Source organism: Pleurodeles waltl, chromosome 10 (genome assembly GCF_031143425.1).
Source record: "Pleurodeles waltl isolate 20211129_DDA chromosome 10, aPleWal1.hap1.20221129, whole genome shotgun sequence".
Classification (NCBI taxonomy): Eukaryota; Metazoa; Chordata; class Amphibia; order Caudata; family Salamandridae; genus Pleurodeles; species Pleurodeles waltl.
In genome coordinates this window covers 297,852,648-297,869,771 of record NC_090449.1, presented here as the reverse complement: position 1 = coordinate 297,869,771, position 17,124 = coordinate 297,852,648, and the positions used below count along the sequence as shown (strand labels likewise).

At 48.2% G+C, this 17,124-nt stretch overlaps 1 protein-coding gene across 1 annotated transcript in view; it reads left to right on the top strand.

Annotated features, from left to right (window-relative positions):
- The window catches only part of CREBBP (CREB binding protein), a 1,321,122-nt gene that overhangs the window by 1,157,649 nt on the left and 146,349 nt on the right, over nt 1-17,124 (top strand). The window contains exons 25-26 of the mRNA XM_069210450.1: nt 11,681-11,827; nt 12,264-12,377. Coding sequence (XP_069066551.1) covers nt 11,681-11,827; nt 12,264-12,377 — 261 coding nt within the window. The remainder of the gene's footprint in view (nt 1-11,680; nt 11,828-12,263; nt 12,378-17,124) is intronic.

Below are 17,124 nucleotides of genomic sequence, written 5' to 3'. Positions count from 1 at the left end.
CATCTCTGCGGGCCTCTCAGGTCAGCTGTACTTCTTCTTTCTTCAGGTTGCAGGAATCTGATTTCCTGAGTTCAGGGTCGCCCCTAAATGCTGAATTTTAGACCTGCTGTCCTGGAGGGTGGCTACACCCTCTTTGTGCCTCCTCCTTGAGGGCAGGGGAGCACATCCCTATTCCTATTGGGGGAATTCTCCAAAGCCAAGATGGAGGATTTCTTAAGGGGGGTCACCTCAGCTCAGGACACCTTGGGGGCTGTCCTAACTGGTGAGTGACTCCTCCCTGTTTTTCTCATTATCTCCTCCGGACTTGCTGCCAAAAGTGGGGGCTGTGTCTGGAGGAGCGGGCATCTCCACTAGCTGGGATGCCCTGGGGCGCTGTAACAACCGGAATGAGCCTTTGAGGCTCAGAGCAAGGTGTAACCGTTCCTGCAGGGGGAGGTGAGAAGCACCTCCACCCAGTGCAAGCTTTGTTCCTGGCCACAGAGTGACAAAGGCACTCACCCCATGTGGTCAGAAACCCGTCTGGTTGTGGCAGGCTTGCAGGAACTGGTCAGCCTAACACTAGCATTTGGACTGGTATACAGGGGGCATCTCTAAGATGCCCTCTATGTGCATTTTTCATTAAATCCCACACTGGCATCGGTGTGGATTTATTGTGCTGAGAAGTTTGATACCACACTTCCCAGATTTCAGTGTAGCCATTATGGAACTGTGGAGTTTGTGTTTGACAAACTCCCAGACCATATACTCTTTATGGCTACCCTGCACTTAAAATGTCTAAGGTTTGCTTAGACACTGTAGGGGCATAGTGCTCCTGCAACTATGCCCTCACCTGTGGTATAGTGCACCCTGCCTTAGGGCTGTAAGGCCTGCTAGAGGAGTGACTTACCTATGCCACAGGCAATGGGATGTGGGCATGGCACCCTGAGGGGAGTGCCATGTCAATTTAGTCATTTTCTCCCCATTAGCACACACAAGCTGTGAGGCAGTGTGCATGTGTGGGGTCCCCAGGGTGGCATAATACATGCAGCAGCCCTTGGAGACCTTCCCTGGCCACGGGGCCCTTGGTACCTAGTGGTACGAGTTACAAGGGACTTATCTGTGTGCCAGGGCTGTGCCAATTGTGGGAACAAAGGTACAGTTTAGGGAAAAGAGCGCTGGGGTATGGTTAGCAGGATCCCAGCACACTTTCAATCATAACTAGCATCAACAAAAGGCAAAATGTTAGGGGGTAACCATGCCAAGGGAGGCATTTCCCTACAGGCCTTCTAGATGTTAATGACGTCCCAAGTTAGATTCTGCATCCTTTCACTGAAGTTTGTAATATATTACTGACGCTCTGCATTTGAAGGCGCGGAACGCTTAGTTTTAAATTCACATCAGTGGGCAGGTGCGACACCTCTGTAAGGCTCTGCTTCATCGCTTCAGTTGGGGCATGAGGTCACCTGGTGTCTCGTACTGCTGCCTGGGAGCAGTGGATGGAAAAGTTTCTGAATCCAGCTGATGTCTGCCGGAAGTCAAAAAGGTGATGAATCAGTCTTCGTAGAGTAACCCTAAAGAGTATTACAGAAGGTAAAGAAGTTTATTGATGATGCCAAAGAAACACTGGGAAATACTGAAAAAGTTATCTGATAGTGACTTTTAGCTGTGGATTCCTTACTCCTTACTTGTGATTTCCTCAGGAATCAGACTGGATCTGGAAACTTCTACTCGAACAATACTCCTGCCCTTGCTTTCGGTGGCTCCATTTGGCTCCTTGTGGCATCATTGGCACTGGAATTGATGCCGCAGTCACCTACATAGGCACCATCAAGGCGTGCAGGCGTCGGTTCTTTCTTTCCGCACCAGTTAGCGCAGCTCCAGAGAGAGCTACACCTTTGTCACTTATTGATAGGCATTTTTTCAATGTTTTGAGCTTTTCTTCCAGTGTGTCGAGAATGTCTTCGAGGAAGGCTGGGTTCAACTATTGTTAAAGGAGACCACCAAATGTGCCTTTAAAAGCAGTCTGGCGGCACTCAGAGGCAACCCCACCCCAGCCCAGCAACACCCATTTGAAAGGGCAGGTGGTCACACCTCTCCCCTACAGGAAATCTTTTCTTCTGCCTTCCTTTGCTTGAGTTAGGCTCATCAACAGGAAGGCAGAACAGTGTCTATGGTCGACAGCAACGCGGGCTGGTGTGCAGGCCCTGCAAGGCTGTAGTCCTCTCTAAGGAACCCCGATAGTACATGGTATCATGCAGCTAACACTGGAATCAGTGTAGTTACATGATTCCAACATGTTTGATACCAAACATGCCTAGGTTCAGAGAAGCCGTTATGTAGCTGGACATCTTGTGTTAACTAGTGTCCACTACTTACTTAAGGGGGCTTCTCTGCACTTACAAAACCCAAAGAATGGAGTCAGGGGTTTGTAGGGGTACGACTGCTAGTGTAGGGGTACCCTTACACTCGGAACCATGCACCCTGCCCTTGGGCTGAAGGGCCTACTATAGGGGTGACTTACTAAGTGCAGTGACTACGATATAAGGCAAGCCTTAGATCTAAAGTGAAAGGTGCATGCACCATTCACACAGGCTGCAATGTCAGGCCTGCAGACACGGTTTACATGGGCTCTCATCGGTGGCATAATACATGCTGTAGCCCATGGGAGACCCCTGGGTTACCAATGCCCTGGGTATCTATGTAACATTTAGTAGGGACTTATACGGGGACCCAAGAATGCCAATGGTGGTTGAAGGAATCACTTACAAAGTTAATTTTAAGGGAGAGAGCACAGACACTGGGGTCCTGGTTAGCATGTGGTTTACAGTCTAAACAGTGACACCTGGCAAAAAGTGGGGTACTATGTCAAAGATCCTACTTTCCTACATTGGGGCTCACTATACATGTGCCAGAGTCTCACCTGACTCCCTCTGATGCTCTTTCATAGGAGCTGTTCTGGACACAGTGCAGTTTCGGGCTTAAGCTCCCGAGCAGCAAATCAAGGATATTCAGGCTATGATACCAATGTTTCGGCCTCTATCCTGCGTTTCGGTGAAACTGACTCTGAGACTGCAGGGCCTCATGGCCTCCTGCATCCTGCTGGTAAAACATGCCAGATGGCATAAGCAGGCTCTATGATAGGACCTCAAGTTCTAGTGGGCACAGCATCAGGGAAATCTCTCTGACATGGTCTAGATCGCAGAGGGAACTGCGAAAGACCTGCAGCGGTGGATTATGAGCTGTGATTGGGTCAGAAGTAGACTCCTCTAGACTCTCCAGCTAGACCTTACAGTAGTGACAAATGCGTGACTACAGAGATGGGTCAGCTATCTGGGAGAGGTGGAGATCACAGGACTCTGGTCTCCAGCGGAATCCATACTCCACATCAAAACATATTGGAGCTCTGGGCGATCCAGCTAGCATTGAAGGCATTTCTTCCCTCTGTCAAGAGGAAGTTGATGCAGGTGTTCGCGAACAGCACCACCGCAGATTGGTACTGCAACAAGCAAGGCGGAGTGGGGTCGTGGACCCTTTGTCAAGAGGCCCTGCGTCTCTGGACATGACTTTAACAGCAGGGCATAACCCTGGTGGGTCAGCACCTGCAGGTTCTCTGAACGCCCGGGCGGGCAAACTCAGCCTTCAATGTGTAGCGGATCACACGTGGTGACTCCATTCGCAGGTGGTGCAAGGTTTGTTTCAGCAGTTGGGAGAGCCTTGGTTAGAATTATTCGCCTCCAAAGAGAACACGCAGTGTCAGCAGTATTGCGCGTTGGAGTTTCCAAGGCGACAATCACCCTGCAACACTTTTTGTTTTGTGTGGAGCTCAGGCCTTCTGTATGCCTTTCTGTCCATGCATTCCTGCCCGAAGTTCTCAAGAAAATCAAGAGCAGTCAGGCCAAAGTTATCCCTGTGGTTCCGGACTGAGTAAGGGAGAGTCTGATATCATGAGTTTCTGAAAATGAGAATCGATGTTCTGATCAGGCTGCCCATTCGGGAGGATCTTATGTTGCAGCAGCAGGAGAGGGTTCTCCACCCAAACCTGTCAACTCTGGGCTTTCATGCATGGATATTGATCAGCTGCAGTTGACAGCCTTCGACCTTCCTTCTGAAGTCTGTAATGTTATTCTGGCAGCCAGATTTTCCTCCACCAAAACAGTATATGCCTACCATTGATAAGAATTAGTAAAATATTGTACAGAGAGGTCTATAGATCCTCTTTCTACTTCTCTATCTGATATACTTCTTTTCATTCTTTTTCTTGCCCAGCAGCGTTCTGCTCTGGGCACTCTGAAGGCCTGTCTCTCTTCCCTGTTTGCTTTTCTGCGGCTGCCTGCCCAACCCTCTTTAAGTCTCTCTAGGAAGCTGGCGCTCTATATGGTGCATTAAAAAGAAGTACACCATGCAAAGTCCAGTGGATCCCAAATTTGTTTGCAAAGGCAAAAGTAGATAGGACTAATGCTCTATTTTGTGGTAGTCTGGGCGAGCAGTTCGGCTTATCATAGGGTAGTGCTAAGCATTTGTTGTACTCACAGAGGCAATTAATGAGACACACTCAAAGAAAAAATTTGAGACTAATTTAGAAAAAAAATAATTATATATATTTTTTTCAAATCCAAGTACTTCGTAATCAGGTAAGTAGACTTTTAAGCATAAATACTTTGCAGTTTAAGAAATCAACACTTAGCTCAATGTTATCCTGTGAAGGAAAACAATGTTCAGCAAACAAAGGGTTAACAACAACTTACAAGATCAAGCTTAGAGAGCAAAAGTAAGTACTGGGAACTGATTAGAACCACTCCAACAGGTCACACTGGGCAGCACTGGGGCAGCTGAGTGCGGGGGGTGCAGTAGGGTGTCAGGTGCCCAATGGTTCTCTTTGGAAGTCGGACCTCGTGACAAGCAGGCTGTGGCTAGGAAGCCGGTCCAGGACAACAAGCAGTTAGGTAATAGACTTGGGGTACCCAGGGATGTACGTGCACCTTTGGGCCTTTTCTCCAAGGCCGATGGATGCAGGGGGTGTCCTTAGGCATCAGGTTTTCTCATCCGGGATCACTTGCAGTCAGGAGGTCCTTCATGTTGAGGCTGAAGGCGTCAGGAGTTCAGCTGGGGTGGACCTAGCATGAGTTCCAGCTCTTAGTAGCCGGGAGACGTCATTGTCCCCTGACCCACCTCAGATGGGGTCAGGGGCGACGGATGCAGTGGTTGCTGGAGGTGTCTGGTTTTCTCTCACCGGAGGCTACAGGAGAACGGTCCTTCGTGCAGAGGCTGCAGGTGTCTTGTTTGAGTCCAAGATGGGTGAAACCACTCCGGACTCAGTCACTGGGCAGCTTGGGAACTGCGTTGGAACCATTGGTTAGCATCACTATTGCGTTGTGGACATCGGGTGCAGTGGTCACTTCAGGTGTCAGTTTTTGTTGCAGAGCAGGTCTGCTGCCCACGGGGGACTTGAGTCTTTATGGAAGGCAGGATGAGTTGGCTTCTTTGGCATAGTCCTTTGGGGTCAGCAGGCAGTCCGGCGTAGTCAGCTGCTTCTTCTTTTCCTCTTCTGCGAGTGCAACTCTTCTTTGTCCTTGTCTTCATAGGTCATCAGGATCTGAGTTCCAGGGTTCAGGGATGCCACTAAATATTCAATTTAGGGGATTTTCAGTGAGTGCCAGGTTGTAGCCATTGGGCTGAACACCTTTAAGGTGGCTATACCCTTCTTATGACCACTTCCGCTGGAAAGTGGGGATAACCCTAGTGGCCTAATCCCTTCCAAACAAGATGGAGGAATTTAAAAAGTAGTGTCCACTTCAGCTTGTCCACCTTAGGGGTGGGACTGGCATGGAGTGGGCATACGTCCTAATCGTAACTAATTTTCCCGCCTGTGCTGCCACCAAAAGTGGGGTCAGGTCAGGGGGGTCGGTCATCTACACCATCTGGAGAGCCCTGGGTTGCATTACAAAGGAAGCTATGCCGTTGAAGCTCCCCGCCCTGGAATGTCCATCCTGCCTGTGTGAGTTGGTAACATCTCCGCCCAGTGCAGGCTTTTGTCTCAGGCCCTCGAGGGTGCTGGCTCTCCCCCAGGGGTCCCAGAAATGTCTGTGGTGGCTGAACTGGTCGGGACCAATCATTCAGCACACTAATAGCTGGTGTGCATTTATTAATAAATACATCACTGGATTCAGTGAGGGTTTATTTTTCTGAGAGGTTTGATACCAAATATTCCTGGGTTCTGAGAAGCCATCATGTAGCTGGGGAACTCGTAATGACTTGTGTACAGCATTTGCCCTTAAAATGGCTTTCCCTGTGCACTTACTACGTCTCAGAATCGACAGACATAGCGGGGGCATATCTGCTCATGCATAAATGCCCTCACATGTGCCTTGATGCACCCTGCTTTAGGGGTGACTTACACCTGGCACAAGCAGTGATAGGGGACCTGGCACACAGGGGTGTGTGACAGGTCATGTTTTCAATTTAGCCTGCACCAACGCCTGCTGTCTGCAATGGCAGCACTGTGTGGGTTTGGTGAGGGGCCCCCAGGGGTGGCACAACTGGTGATGCTGCCCTCAGGGACCTTCCTCAGTACCCCAGACCCTAGGTACCGCAGTACCATTTACTAGGGACTTAAAGTGGATGCTAAAGTGTTTGCCATTTGTGCAGAACAACTCTGCAGTTTTGGGGACACAGATCTGGCACTGGGAACGTGGTTAGCAGGGACCCAGTGCATTAACAGTCGAAGCCACATCAGAAACCAGGCAAAAAGTGTGGGGGGAGGGCTAACCATGCCAAATAGGGTGCTTTCCTACAGTCCCCTATTGTAAATAGGATTCTATAAGGGCTTGTATGTATGTTTCCCCCTACTCCTTTTATCATGCCTCAGTGGGATCTTAATCTAGTTCCCACTTAACTCATGTGCTCTGTAGGAAACTGGCCCCTTCTTTGCAGTACCCCATCCCCCCTTCTCCCAGCACCAGTGTTCTTTCCCTAAACTGAACCATTGTTCCCACAATTGGCACACAGCTGAGTCCCTTGTAAAAGGTACCAGTAGTACCAAGGACTCTGTTACCACGGGGTTCCCTAAGGGCTGCAACATGTATTATGCCACCCTAAGGGACGCCTCACCAAGCACATGCACACTACCATTGCAGATTGTGTGTGCTGGTAGGGTGAAAAAGGTAAAGTCGACATGGCACCCATGCCAGGATGCCATGCCCACAAACCACTGCGTATGGCATAGGTAAGTCACTCCTCTAGCAGGCCTTACAGCCCTAAAGCAGGGTGCACTATACCACAGGTGAGGACATAGTTTCATGAACAATATGCCCCTACAGTGTCTAAGGCCATTCTTGAACATCGTAAGTGTAGTGAGACCTTATTAAATACATGTGCTGGGAGTTGGTCATTATGAACTCCACAGCTCCATGATGGCTTCACTGAAAACTGGGAAGTTGCCAATGCCAGTGATTTATTGTACAATGCCCACAGAGGCCATCTTAGAGATGCCCCTTGTATTTTACTCAACCCTATAGTGTAAGTCTGACCAGTCTGTACCAGCCTGCCACTAACAGACAAATTTCTGACCCCATGGGATTAGAGCCTTTGTGCTCTCTGGAATCAGAAACAAAGCTTGCTCTGGGTGGAGATGCTCAAATCTCCCCCCCTGCAAGAACCTGTAACACTTTACAGTGAGCCTCAAAGCCTCAGACCTCCTGTTACAGTGCCCCGGGGGTACTCTAGCTAGTGGAGATGCCCGCCCCATGGACCAAGCCCCACTTTTGGTGGCAGGTCTAGCAGGAAAATTTGGAAAAACAGGAAGACGTGACCCCACTGTAGCTAGGACTCACCCCTCAGGTGTCCAGAGCTGAAGTGACCCCCTCCCTGCAGAAGCCTCTATCTTGTTTTGGAGGGTAGGGACCAATAGGGTTAGGAATGTGGGCACAGGAAGGGTGTAGCCCTCCTTGGGACCAGTAGTCATTGGCTACTGCCCTCTGACCTCTGTAAAGCCCCTAAAGATAGTACTTAAGGGCCCCCCTGAGCCTTACTCCCCAGTTTTGTGGCAACCTCAAGAAGAAGAAAGGACTTCTAAGCAGACCCCAGCAGAGAAGACTATTGGCCTGTCTGCAGCTTCAACGACCCCTGCTCCAAGAAGGTGACACATCCTGCAGGACCAGTGACCTCTACAAACCCCCGGAGGACTGCCTGCCCAGAAGAGGACCAACAACATCTGAATACAGCGGCCCTGTCCAGAAGATACCTCCAAAAAGGACTTCAGAACCGCCCGGGATCCGCAAGCCCTGGCCCGACGGCCATGGCCCAAGTCCAGGCAGCCCATCAGTTCAGAGAAGGTCCCCAGATGTGTCCACCCTGGGTTTGTCCTCTCCTGGCCAACACGACGCCTGCAGCCTGAATCCAGAGGACTCCCCTGACTGCATCCAATGAAGATTCCTGATGCCCAAGCAGACCCCTGCACCCCCAGCCCCTTGGGCTGTGGTGAATCCGACCGGCGGTCCAGCGATGTCATGTCCAGCGTGGGCCATTCCTGCCTGTCCAGCCTGTGGTTTCCCAGAACGGAACCCCCCTGGACCCAGCATGAAGCACCTTGTAGGTGACCCCCGGTCTCCCCCTATTGAAAAGTATTGGGCGCCCAGCTCTGTGTCTGCACCCGGCCGCCCCTGTAACCCGACCCCCCCCACTCCTTTAAACCCCCCCAGGTCTGATCCCAGAGGACGCGGGTACTTCCCTGACAGCAGATCTTTTTCGAGTGCCCCCAGTCCCCATAGGATCCCATTCTAAGCCAGACATCAACTTTGACCTCTGCACTCGCCCAGCCCTGTTGTGCTGGTGATGCATGTTTGGGGTCAACCTGAACTTTGACCTGTGGACATCCTAACCCCTGGAGACTGGAACTGTAAGTCAAGTATTTACCTTCAAAATGTACTAATACTTTTCCTCCACTAGGACTGCATAGGTTCCTATGAAATATTGCACTGTCAACTTTTGAAATTGAAAATTAGTACTTGTAAACTGCTTTTTGTGCTAAAATGAAACAAAGTACATTTGATATTTATGCCTGATACTTACTTACAACTGTACTTACCTGCAACAAAGTTCTCTGGTTCCAGTAATAAAGTAACAGAATATATTTGGGTATATAAAGTAATGTGCCTGGAGTTAGTCATTGAGTGTGTGCCTCATTTCTGGACTGTGTGTACCACAAATGCTTTTCACTACCCTCAGATACGCCTGACTGCTCGACCACACTTCTACAAAAGAGAGCTTTAGTATTATCTACTTTAGCCTCTGTAAAGCCTCTGGGAAACCCCTGGACTCTGTACACACTATATCTCAGTATATATATCTGTAGTATATACAAAGCCAGCTTCCTACACTCTCCCTTCGAGCCACTGCACAATTGTCCCCTCCGGCTGCTTACCATCAAGACAGCCTTCTTAATGGCAATAACATCTGCCCGGAGGGTGAGGGATATACAGGCCTGGTCATCCAGGCACCCATATCCCATGATATTTCCAGACAAGATAGTGCTGCGCACCCATGCCTCTTTCCTTCCATAGATGGTGACCCCATTTCATCTGGATCAATCTGTTATCCTGACCACCTTCTTTGCTTCTACCTTGAGCACACAAAAGAGTTCCGGGTGGACGACCAACTCTTTGTGGGGTATGTGGGAGCAAAGAAGGGTTGGGCAGTACAGAAACTGATCATTTCGTGCTTGGTGGTTCTCTGTATTAAGATCTGCTACACCTTGGCTACGAAGCAGCCTCCTGAGGGCTTATGGGCCCATTCCGCCAGTGGAAAATCTGGGACCATGACATTAGCTTGTGGAGTCCCAGTCCTTGACATCTGTCAGGTAGCAACTGGACAGTCCGGTCCGCGGGGATGGGTATTTCACCCATTCGGTTCTGCACAACTTTATAGTCTGAATACATTTGTCTGCAGCCCACCGCCAGGAGTATATGGTTTGGATATCTATTCAAAGGTAAGGAATCTGAAGCTAGACGTCTGTCATATGAAGAAGTTACTTACCTTCAGTAATGTATTATCTGGTAAAGACTCTATCTAGCTGCAGATTCCTTACACACACCCATGTTTCCTCTCTCTGCAGACTGTTCACTAGGGTTAGGGTGATCCTTTTTAAGGGGCCTAGTTTGGACACACAAGCACCAGTTCTTGTCATGGCTCTTTGCTTCTGGCGTGGAATGTTGTGATTAAAGTAACTGACACCTGCGCTCCTGGGAGGCGCCTATATAGATAACCGTGACGTCACTTCCGGCGTCAACGACACCACGCAGAGCCAAATGGAGCCACCCGACGGCACGTGCAGGGTTATTGCTCGAGCAAAAGTTTCCAGATCAGTCTGACGCATGGGGAAATCCAAGGTAAGGAATCAGCAGCTAGATAGTCTCTACCAGATAATGCATTACCTAAGGTAAGTAGCTTATTCATTTGCATCTATAATAGGTGGATGGGTTAAATTGCATTTACACGCAGTTGAGCATTTTAGTAGCTCCATCTTTTCTTTGTTTTGTATAGTAATGGGGCATCTTATCCTTTGTAGAGACTGAAGAGTGTGCAGTGGTCAGGTGTTCATTCATTTTAAATTATAGCCAGTTTCTTCCAGGATTGATTAACTTATTTGGAATATTTATAAAAAAGGATCTATAGCCTCTGGTCACATTGTGCAAACGTTAGATGCAAAGAAAATAATGGAAACACCACACTTGTTAGAAATAGAAGTAACAATTATACTAACATCCAAGTCTTTGATGAATGGGGCTGTAACTGCAGCAACAGTATGTAAAGAAGACCTGGAATGTGTGAAAGTAGTGATTTAGACCCATTAGACTGATGGTGTCTTAGATATCTGCTTGTGAGGGCGAATCGTCAAGTTTAAACACACAGAATCACACTTCATGTATGTACGTAGATGGTGAATGACAGTATATACACCTCATGTTTCAGTTTTCCAATACATTAGAATAAAGATCCAAAATCAAGAAAGCCTCAGGCTCTTACAGTACACATGCCGCCCTCAAGAAATGGGTAGGTGGAGAAGGGAACTGTGGTGAGAGGAAGTGTAGAGGAAATCACACTTGGGGGAGTTAATCATTGCGGATTCCAGAAATCTTACTTTACTAATGCCACAGACATTCTTACATAGTTCTGTATATTCGGGCAAGCATTACGAACAGAAGGAAAGTTTTAAATCAGACAGTTATATTTTTGGGCATATTTGACATCTTGCAGACTGAATGCTAGTATGTTTTGCTTCTGATTTTAATGGAAAGATAATTTGGCGATAATTTGGCTGTTGAACATATGACATAGAAATGCAATTCTGAATATCCAAAAAGAAATGCTGGTGTGACCTCTTTCTGTATGTAATGGGCCTTACAGTAATTTGTAATTTAGAATAACATTTCACAGTTGACATCTTTTTTTAATTAAAAATGGGAACAAAACTATAATCCAGGAATGAAGGCACCTTGGATAATGATCTGCAGCCAATTGAAATGCAAAACGTTTTATGAAGCATTTGATGCTGTCATAACTGTGTCTTATTTAAAGGTCTTGCAGGATCTGTGGTTTGACACTGCTGGTTACATTTGTTGAGGATTCCTTATGCAGGTGAAATGTCAGTTCACTTTTTTCACTTGTGATGACTTATTACAAATGTTACCTTTTCTTGTCCCTTCAGGTTTGTGGATTCTGGAGATATGTCGGATTCCTTTCCTTATCGAACCAAAGCATTATTTGCCTTTGAAGAGATTGACGGAGTGGATGTATGTTTCTTTGGAATGCATGTACAAGAGTACGGTTCAGAGTGTCCACTACCTAATACCAGGTATCTCACTTCTATCATTCTTATCAATAATGTCATCAGAGCTATGGTAGCTTGAGCATGACTTGTGACGCACCAGTGGTTGTTCCTGAAATAGTATTGCACATTAATAATGCAGCTTGTTTTGGCAGATGTCAAACATTTCTGGCTGTGGGCCAACCCATTTGAATAGTTTTCTTTCTTCAGCCTGCCTGTTTGAGCTATTTGTTTCATACTACGTCAGTCTCATATGATTCAGCCCCAGACCATTATTGGTTTGGATGGTTCCATGGTTATTTTGATGATAATTTTGTAGGGATGCTTGTGTTCTTTTTGTTCTATTCCCAGCCAGATGTTTGTTTTAACCGTGTAACGTATTTTGCTACAGCTACAAGACTCTTCCCTGTCTTTCATATTGAAAAGTTAACATCCTGTGTTGTCTTAATCTTTTTTCTGCCAGGCGTGTGTACATATCATATTTAGATAGCATACACTTCTTTCGACCGCGATGCCTTCGAACAGCTGTTTATCATGAAATCCTTATAGGATATCTGGAGTATGTGAAAAAACTTGGGTAAGTCTCCTTTTGTTTCTCTTGGGAGGAAATTCTTATTATCCGTTGTGAAAAAAAATTTAAAATTTTATTTCTGGTAATAGTTATTCATTTGAAAACAATGATGCACTTGTTACTTCTTATTGGAAATCTGTTTGTCTACTGGATTGGAAACCTGTGTTGAGCAAGTATACATCTAACAAAAGTATAGCAAACAAATTGGAAGCTGCACTAATAGAAAACATGGAGGATTGTTCTGCTTACAAGATTGGCTCTTAGTGCTATATCTTAACTTTCAAAGTCCTATATCGCACTGTTCAGATTTTGGGTGTTTGACGGCCAATATTATTGCATAATTTATTGTTTGGCCTCTATATTATGTGACAATCCATTCATCTCTGTGATGCACTTAATCTTCATTTGTTATTCAGTGTGATAGAGATTTCTAGCTGCAGATTCCTCATTGTTTAAATATTCCCTCAGATGTCAGACTGGATCTGAAAATTCTTCAACAGTTCCTATGCGCGCCAGCAGTTGGTATTATGGGGCTTCGCACAGATGCTGTGCTGCTCCGTAAAAGATGTGTAGAGCCTATATAGGTGCCACTCCTGCGCACGTGCCTAGAGCGTTCTCGCGTTTGAGACACCAACTGTGCCCAGAGCAAGACCTAGCTGGACTAGTGTCAAAACATAACTAAACGCCAGATTGTTTGGCCTGGAGGGAATCAATATCACCTGTGCAGCAACAGCCCACAAACTTGTCTAATCAACAAGCATGCTCCGTTTTGGTGGCACTTGGCTGCCAAGATGGCATAAGCCACTTCAGGGGAAGGTCAAAGGGGGTGGTCAGCTGTCACCGCTCAGTCTCTGGTGGAGATTGTAAAGGGCCAGATGCAGAACTTTGCCCTGCTGCTTCCACTGCAGATCCTCCCAGAGGAGCAGCCTGACCATAGAACCGATTGAATTGGCCAGGAGTTCTGGTTGACATAATCTCCTGACCCGAATACAGAGCCACTCGGATGACTTGTGCCCGGTCAGTCCTAAACTCCTTGAGAACACTGGGCAATAGTGGTATTGGTGGACAGACATACAGGAGTCTGAGTTCTCTTGAGGTGGAATGCGTCTGAATGAGAGATGCCTTGGAAACTCAGTGCGCAGAAATGCTGACATTGCATTTTCTCAGTGGTGTCGAACATTCACGAAAGAGGCCTTGCTTCACCTACAGGTGTAACTGCTACTCATGATGCGCTAGGCAGCGAGAGCTGAGCTTGTCCGCCCTTACATTCAACAATCGTGCCAGCTGATCCACCACCAGGAAAATTACTTGGTGATCCAGCTACTGCCAGAGGTGCAAGGCCCAGTTTGTTACAGTACCTCATGGCGGTGGTGTTGTCCATGAGCACCTGTGCCAGACTCCCTTTCATGGATAAAAGGAAGACTTTCAGCACCAAGTGGATGGCCCTCGGCTTCAGAATGTAGATATGGAGCCTCAGCGAGGAACCTGTGAGATTTACAGTTGAGGCCATGGTGCTCACAGTCCTCATGACCAAAGTCAACAGGCACCCAGTCCACTGCAGCCCCACCCGCAAAACGACTTTAGCGTTCCCTTAGGGAAGCACAGCAGTAGGGTAGGAGGCGGATCCAACGTTTCTTCCAGGGTTGCAAACATCACACAGATGTATCCTGCAGATCATTTGTAGGTGGTATGCCTTTCCTCTTCTCTATTTTCTGCCACACCCGTCGTCCTCCCACCAGTGACTGACGAAGATCCATCTCTCCATTTTGCAGTTGAAGTGCAACCTATTTGCCCATAGGGGCTGTTGAGAGGGTGGCAGCACCAGAAGTAGGCCATTTTTGTAATTCCTGCTACGGTCTGGTCCCCAAGAAGAATGGAGGCCTTAGCCCTGTTGTAGACCCTTACACTCAACGCCTTCCTGCAGAAGGAGAAATTAAAAATGCCCACCATGGCCTAGTTCTTATGTGCCCTCGACCCTGGAGACTGGATGAGGGTGTTTGACCTGCAGGACATCTACTTCCATAAGCCGCCCAGCCAGTCCATGGGCGTTACCTGGGATTTGTGGGGGGACAGGAGCATTTTCATTTTTATGTGTTCCTCTTTGGTCTCACCAGTGCTCATCAGATGTTCATAAAAGTGATGGCAGTGCTAGCAGCACACCTTCAGAGGTCAGGGGTACCGGTCTACCCCCTACCTCATTGACTGGCTATTGTGGCCCAGATTTCCACAGGCGGTAGTCAACCACCTCCATACTAACCAAACCTCCTGTGATCTTAGGGGTTCATAATCTACATGCCGAAGTGTCAGCCATCTCTTTCCCAGACACTCCCCTTCATCTGAGCCATTCTGGACATGGTTTGATTTTTTTTTGCCTGTCCCTCAGAGGAGACGGTTAATGACATTCACACAGTCTTCCCAATCTTTCCGCCTCTGTCCTGAATTTCAGTGAGGATGACTCCGAGGTTGCTTGGATTGCTGCCCCCCTGCATTCTGCTGGTTGAGCACGCCAGTTGGCATATGCAGGCTCTCCAGTGGGACTTGGTCTCTAGGCCCAACATTAAGAGGACCTCTCGGATCATGTTCAGATCTTGGAGGAGACTGCAAAAGACCTGCAGTGGTGTTTGCTGGACCACGATTGGGTCAGCAGTAGGCCCATCTCCCTACCTCTCCCAGAGCTGACAGGTGACCAATACTTCACTTCTGCATTGGGGGCGGCCACCTGAGAAATGTGGAGATAAGAGGACTCTGGTCTCTGGCAGAAACCTATCTCCATATCATCTTGTTGTAGATGCAGTTAATTATTTTAGCACTCAAAGGATTTCTCCCTTCTATCATGAGGGTCCAGTTGCAAGTTCTCACAGGCAACACTACGACCATGTGGTATGAGGCAAACAGGGTGGCGTGGGGTTGTGGGTCCTGTGCCAGGAGGCTTTGCGCCTTGAAAGTGGCTGAACTGTCAGGGCATCTCTCTGATCGTACAGTTCGATGGCATGTGTAGCTGCAGATACACATGCTTTGCACATCCCGCCATCTAGTGTTGGGCTCGGAGTGTTACAAGTTGTTTTTCTTCGAAGAAGTCTTTTTCGAGTCACGAGATCGAGGGACTCCTCCCCTTTCGGCTCCATTGCGCATGGGCGTCGACTCGATCTTAGATTGTTTTTTTTCCGCCATCGGGTTCGGACGTGTTCCTTTTCGCTCCGTGTTTCGGTTCGGAAAGATAGTTAGAATCTCGGAAAATTTGACGGTATTGTTTGCGTTCGGTATCGGGTTAGTTACAACAGATCAACACCGACTTTTGTAAGAGCTCCGGTGGCCCTTCGGGTTTTTTTCGATCCCCCATCGGGGCCTGGTCGGCCCGACCACGTCTCTCTTCAAGGCTGATGGAACGGACCCCATTCTGCTTCTGCCCCAAATGCCACCACAAGTATCCGTATACAGATCAGCACCTGGTCTGTAACTTGTGTTTGTCTCCAGAACACAGAGAAGATACTTGTGAAGCCTGTCGCGCGTTTCTGTCGAGGAAGACACTAAGAGACCGAAGAGCAAGAAGACTGCAAATGGCGTCGGCGCCAACAGGACAAAGACGCTTGGAGGAAGAAGAAGAAACCTTCTCCAGCCAGGACTCGGAAGAGCTCGATCCCGAAAAGACGCCTAAAACCGTGAGTAAGACGTCGACACACAAAACTCACGAGAAGACCACAAAAGCCCAGGGGACGCCACCGCCAGCAGGCCATGGCTCAACCCGAAAAATAGGTGACCGACCATCGGCACCGAAAAAGGGCACGCATGTGTCGAAGTCATCCGACTCCGGTCGAGATACCAGCACACAGCAAACTCGAGCCCGAGACAGCGGGTCCGAGCAAGTTCGACACCGAGAGGGCGGCACCGAAACAAGTCGGCACCGAGAGACCGGGACGCCGAAAATAAAGAAGGTGTCGTCGGAGCCGAAAAAGTTTACCGAAAAGGTTTCTATTCCGAAACATCCAGCCTCGGAACCGAAATCAGGTTCCTACACAGAGAAACAGGGACTGTCCTCCCAAATGCAAGGACATAAGTTCGGACAAGAACTACAGTCAATGGAGCCAGACTACACTCAGAGAAGGCTCCACATCCAAAAGGACACAGGGAAGATAAGTACTCTTCCCCCAATTAGGATGAAAAGAAGACTTGCCTTTCAAGAAAAGGATAAACAGCCACAGGCAAAGGTGGCAAGACCAACAACACCGCCACCATCCCCACCACCATCAACGTACACATCACCGGTAGCCACTCCACCACTGATGCAATCCCCAATTCATACTGGAATGAGTCGGGATGATCCCGACGCATGGGATCTTTATGACGCGCCAGTGTCAGATAACAGCCCAGACTGTTACCCAGCGAGGCCGTCGCCACCTGAGGACAATACAGCTTATACACAGGTGGTGTCAAGAGCAGCTGCATTTCATAACGTCACCTTGCACGCAGAACCTATTGAGGATGACTTTTTGTTTAATACACTATCCTCCACTCATAGCCAATACCAAAGCTTACCTATGCTACCCGGAATGCTAAAACACTCCAAACAGGTGTTTCAGGAGCCTGTGAAGGGCAGGGCCATAACTCCAAGAGTAGAAAAAAAGTACAAGCCACCGCCAACAGACCCTGTATATATCATGCAGCAATTAACACCAGACTCTGTGGTAGTAGGGGCAGCTCGCAAGAGAGCAAACTCTCACACCTCAGGAGACGCACCACCTCCAGACAAGGAGAG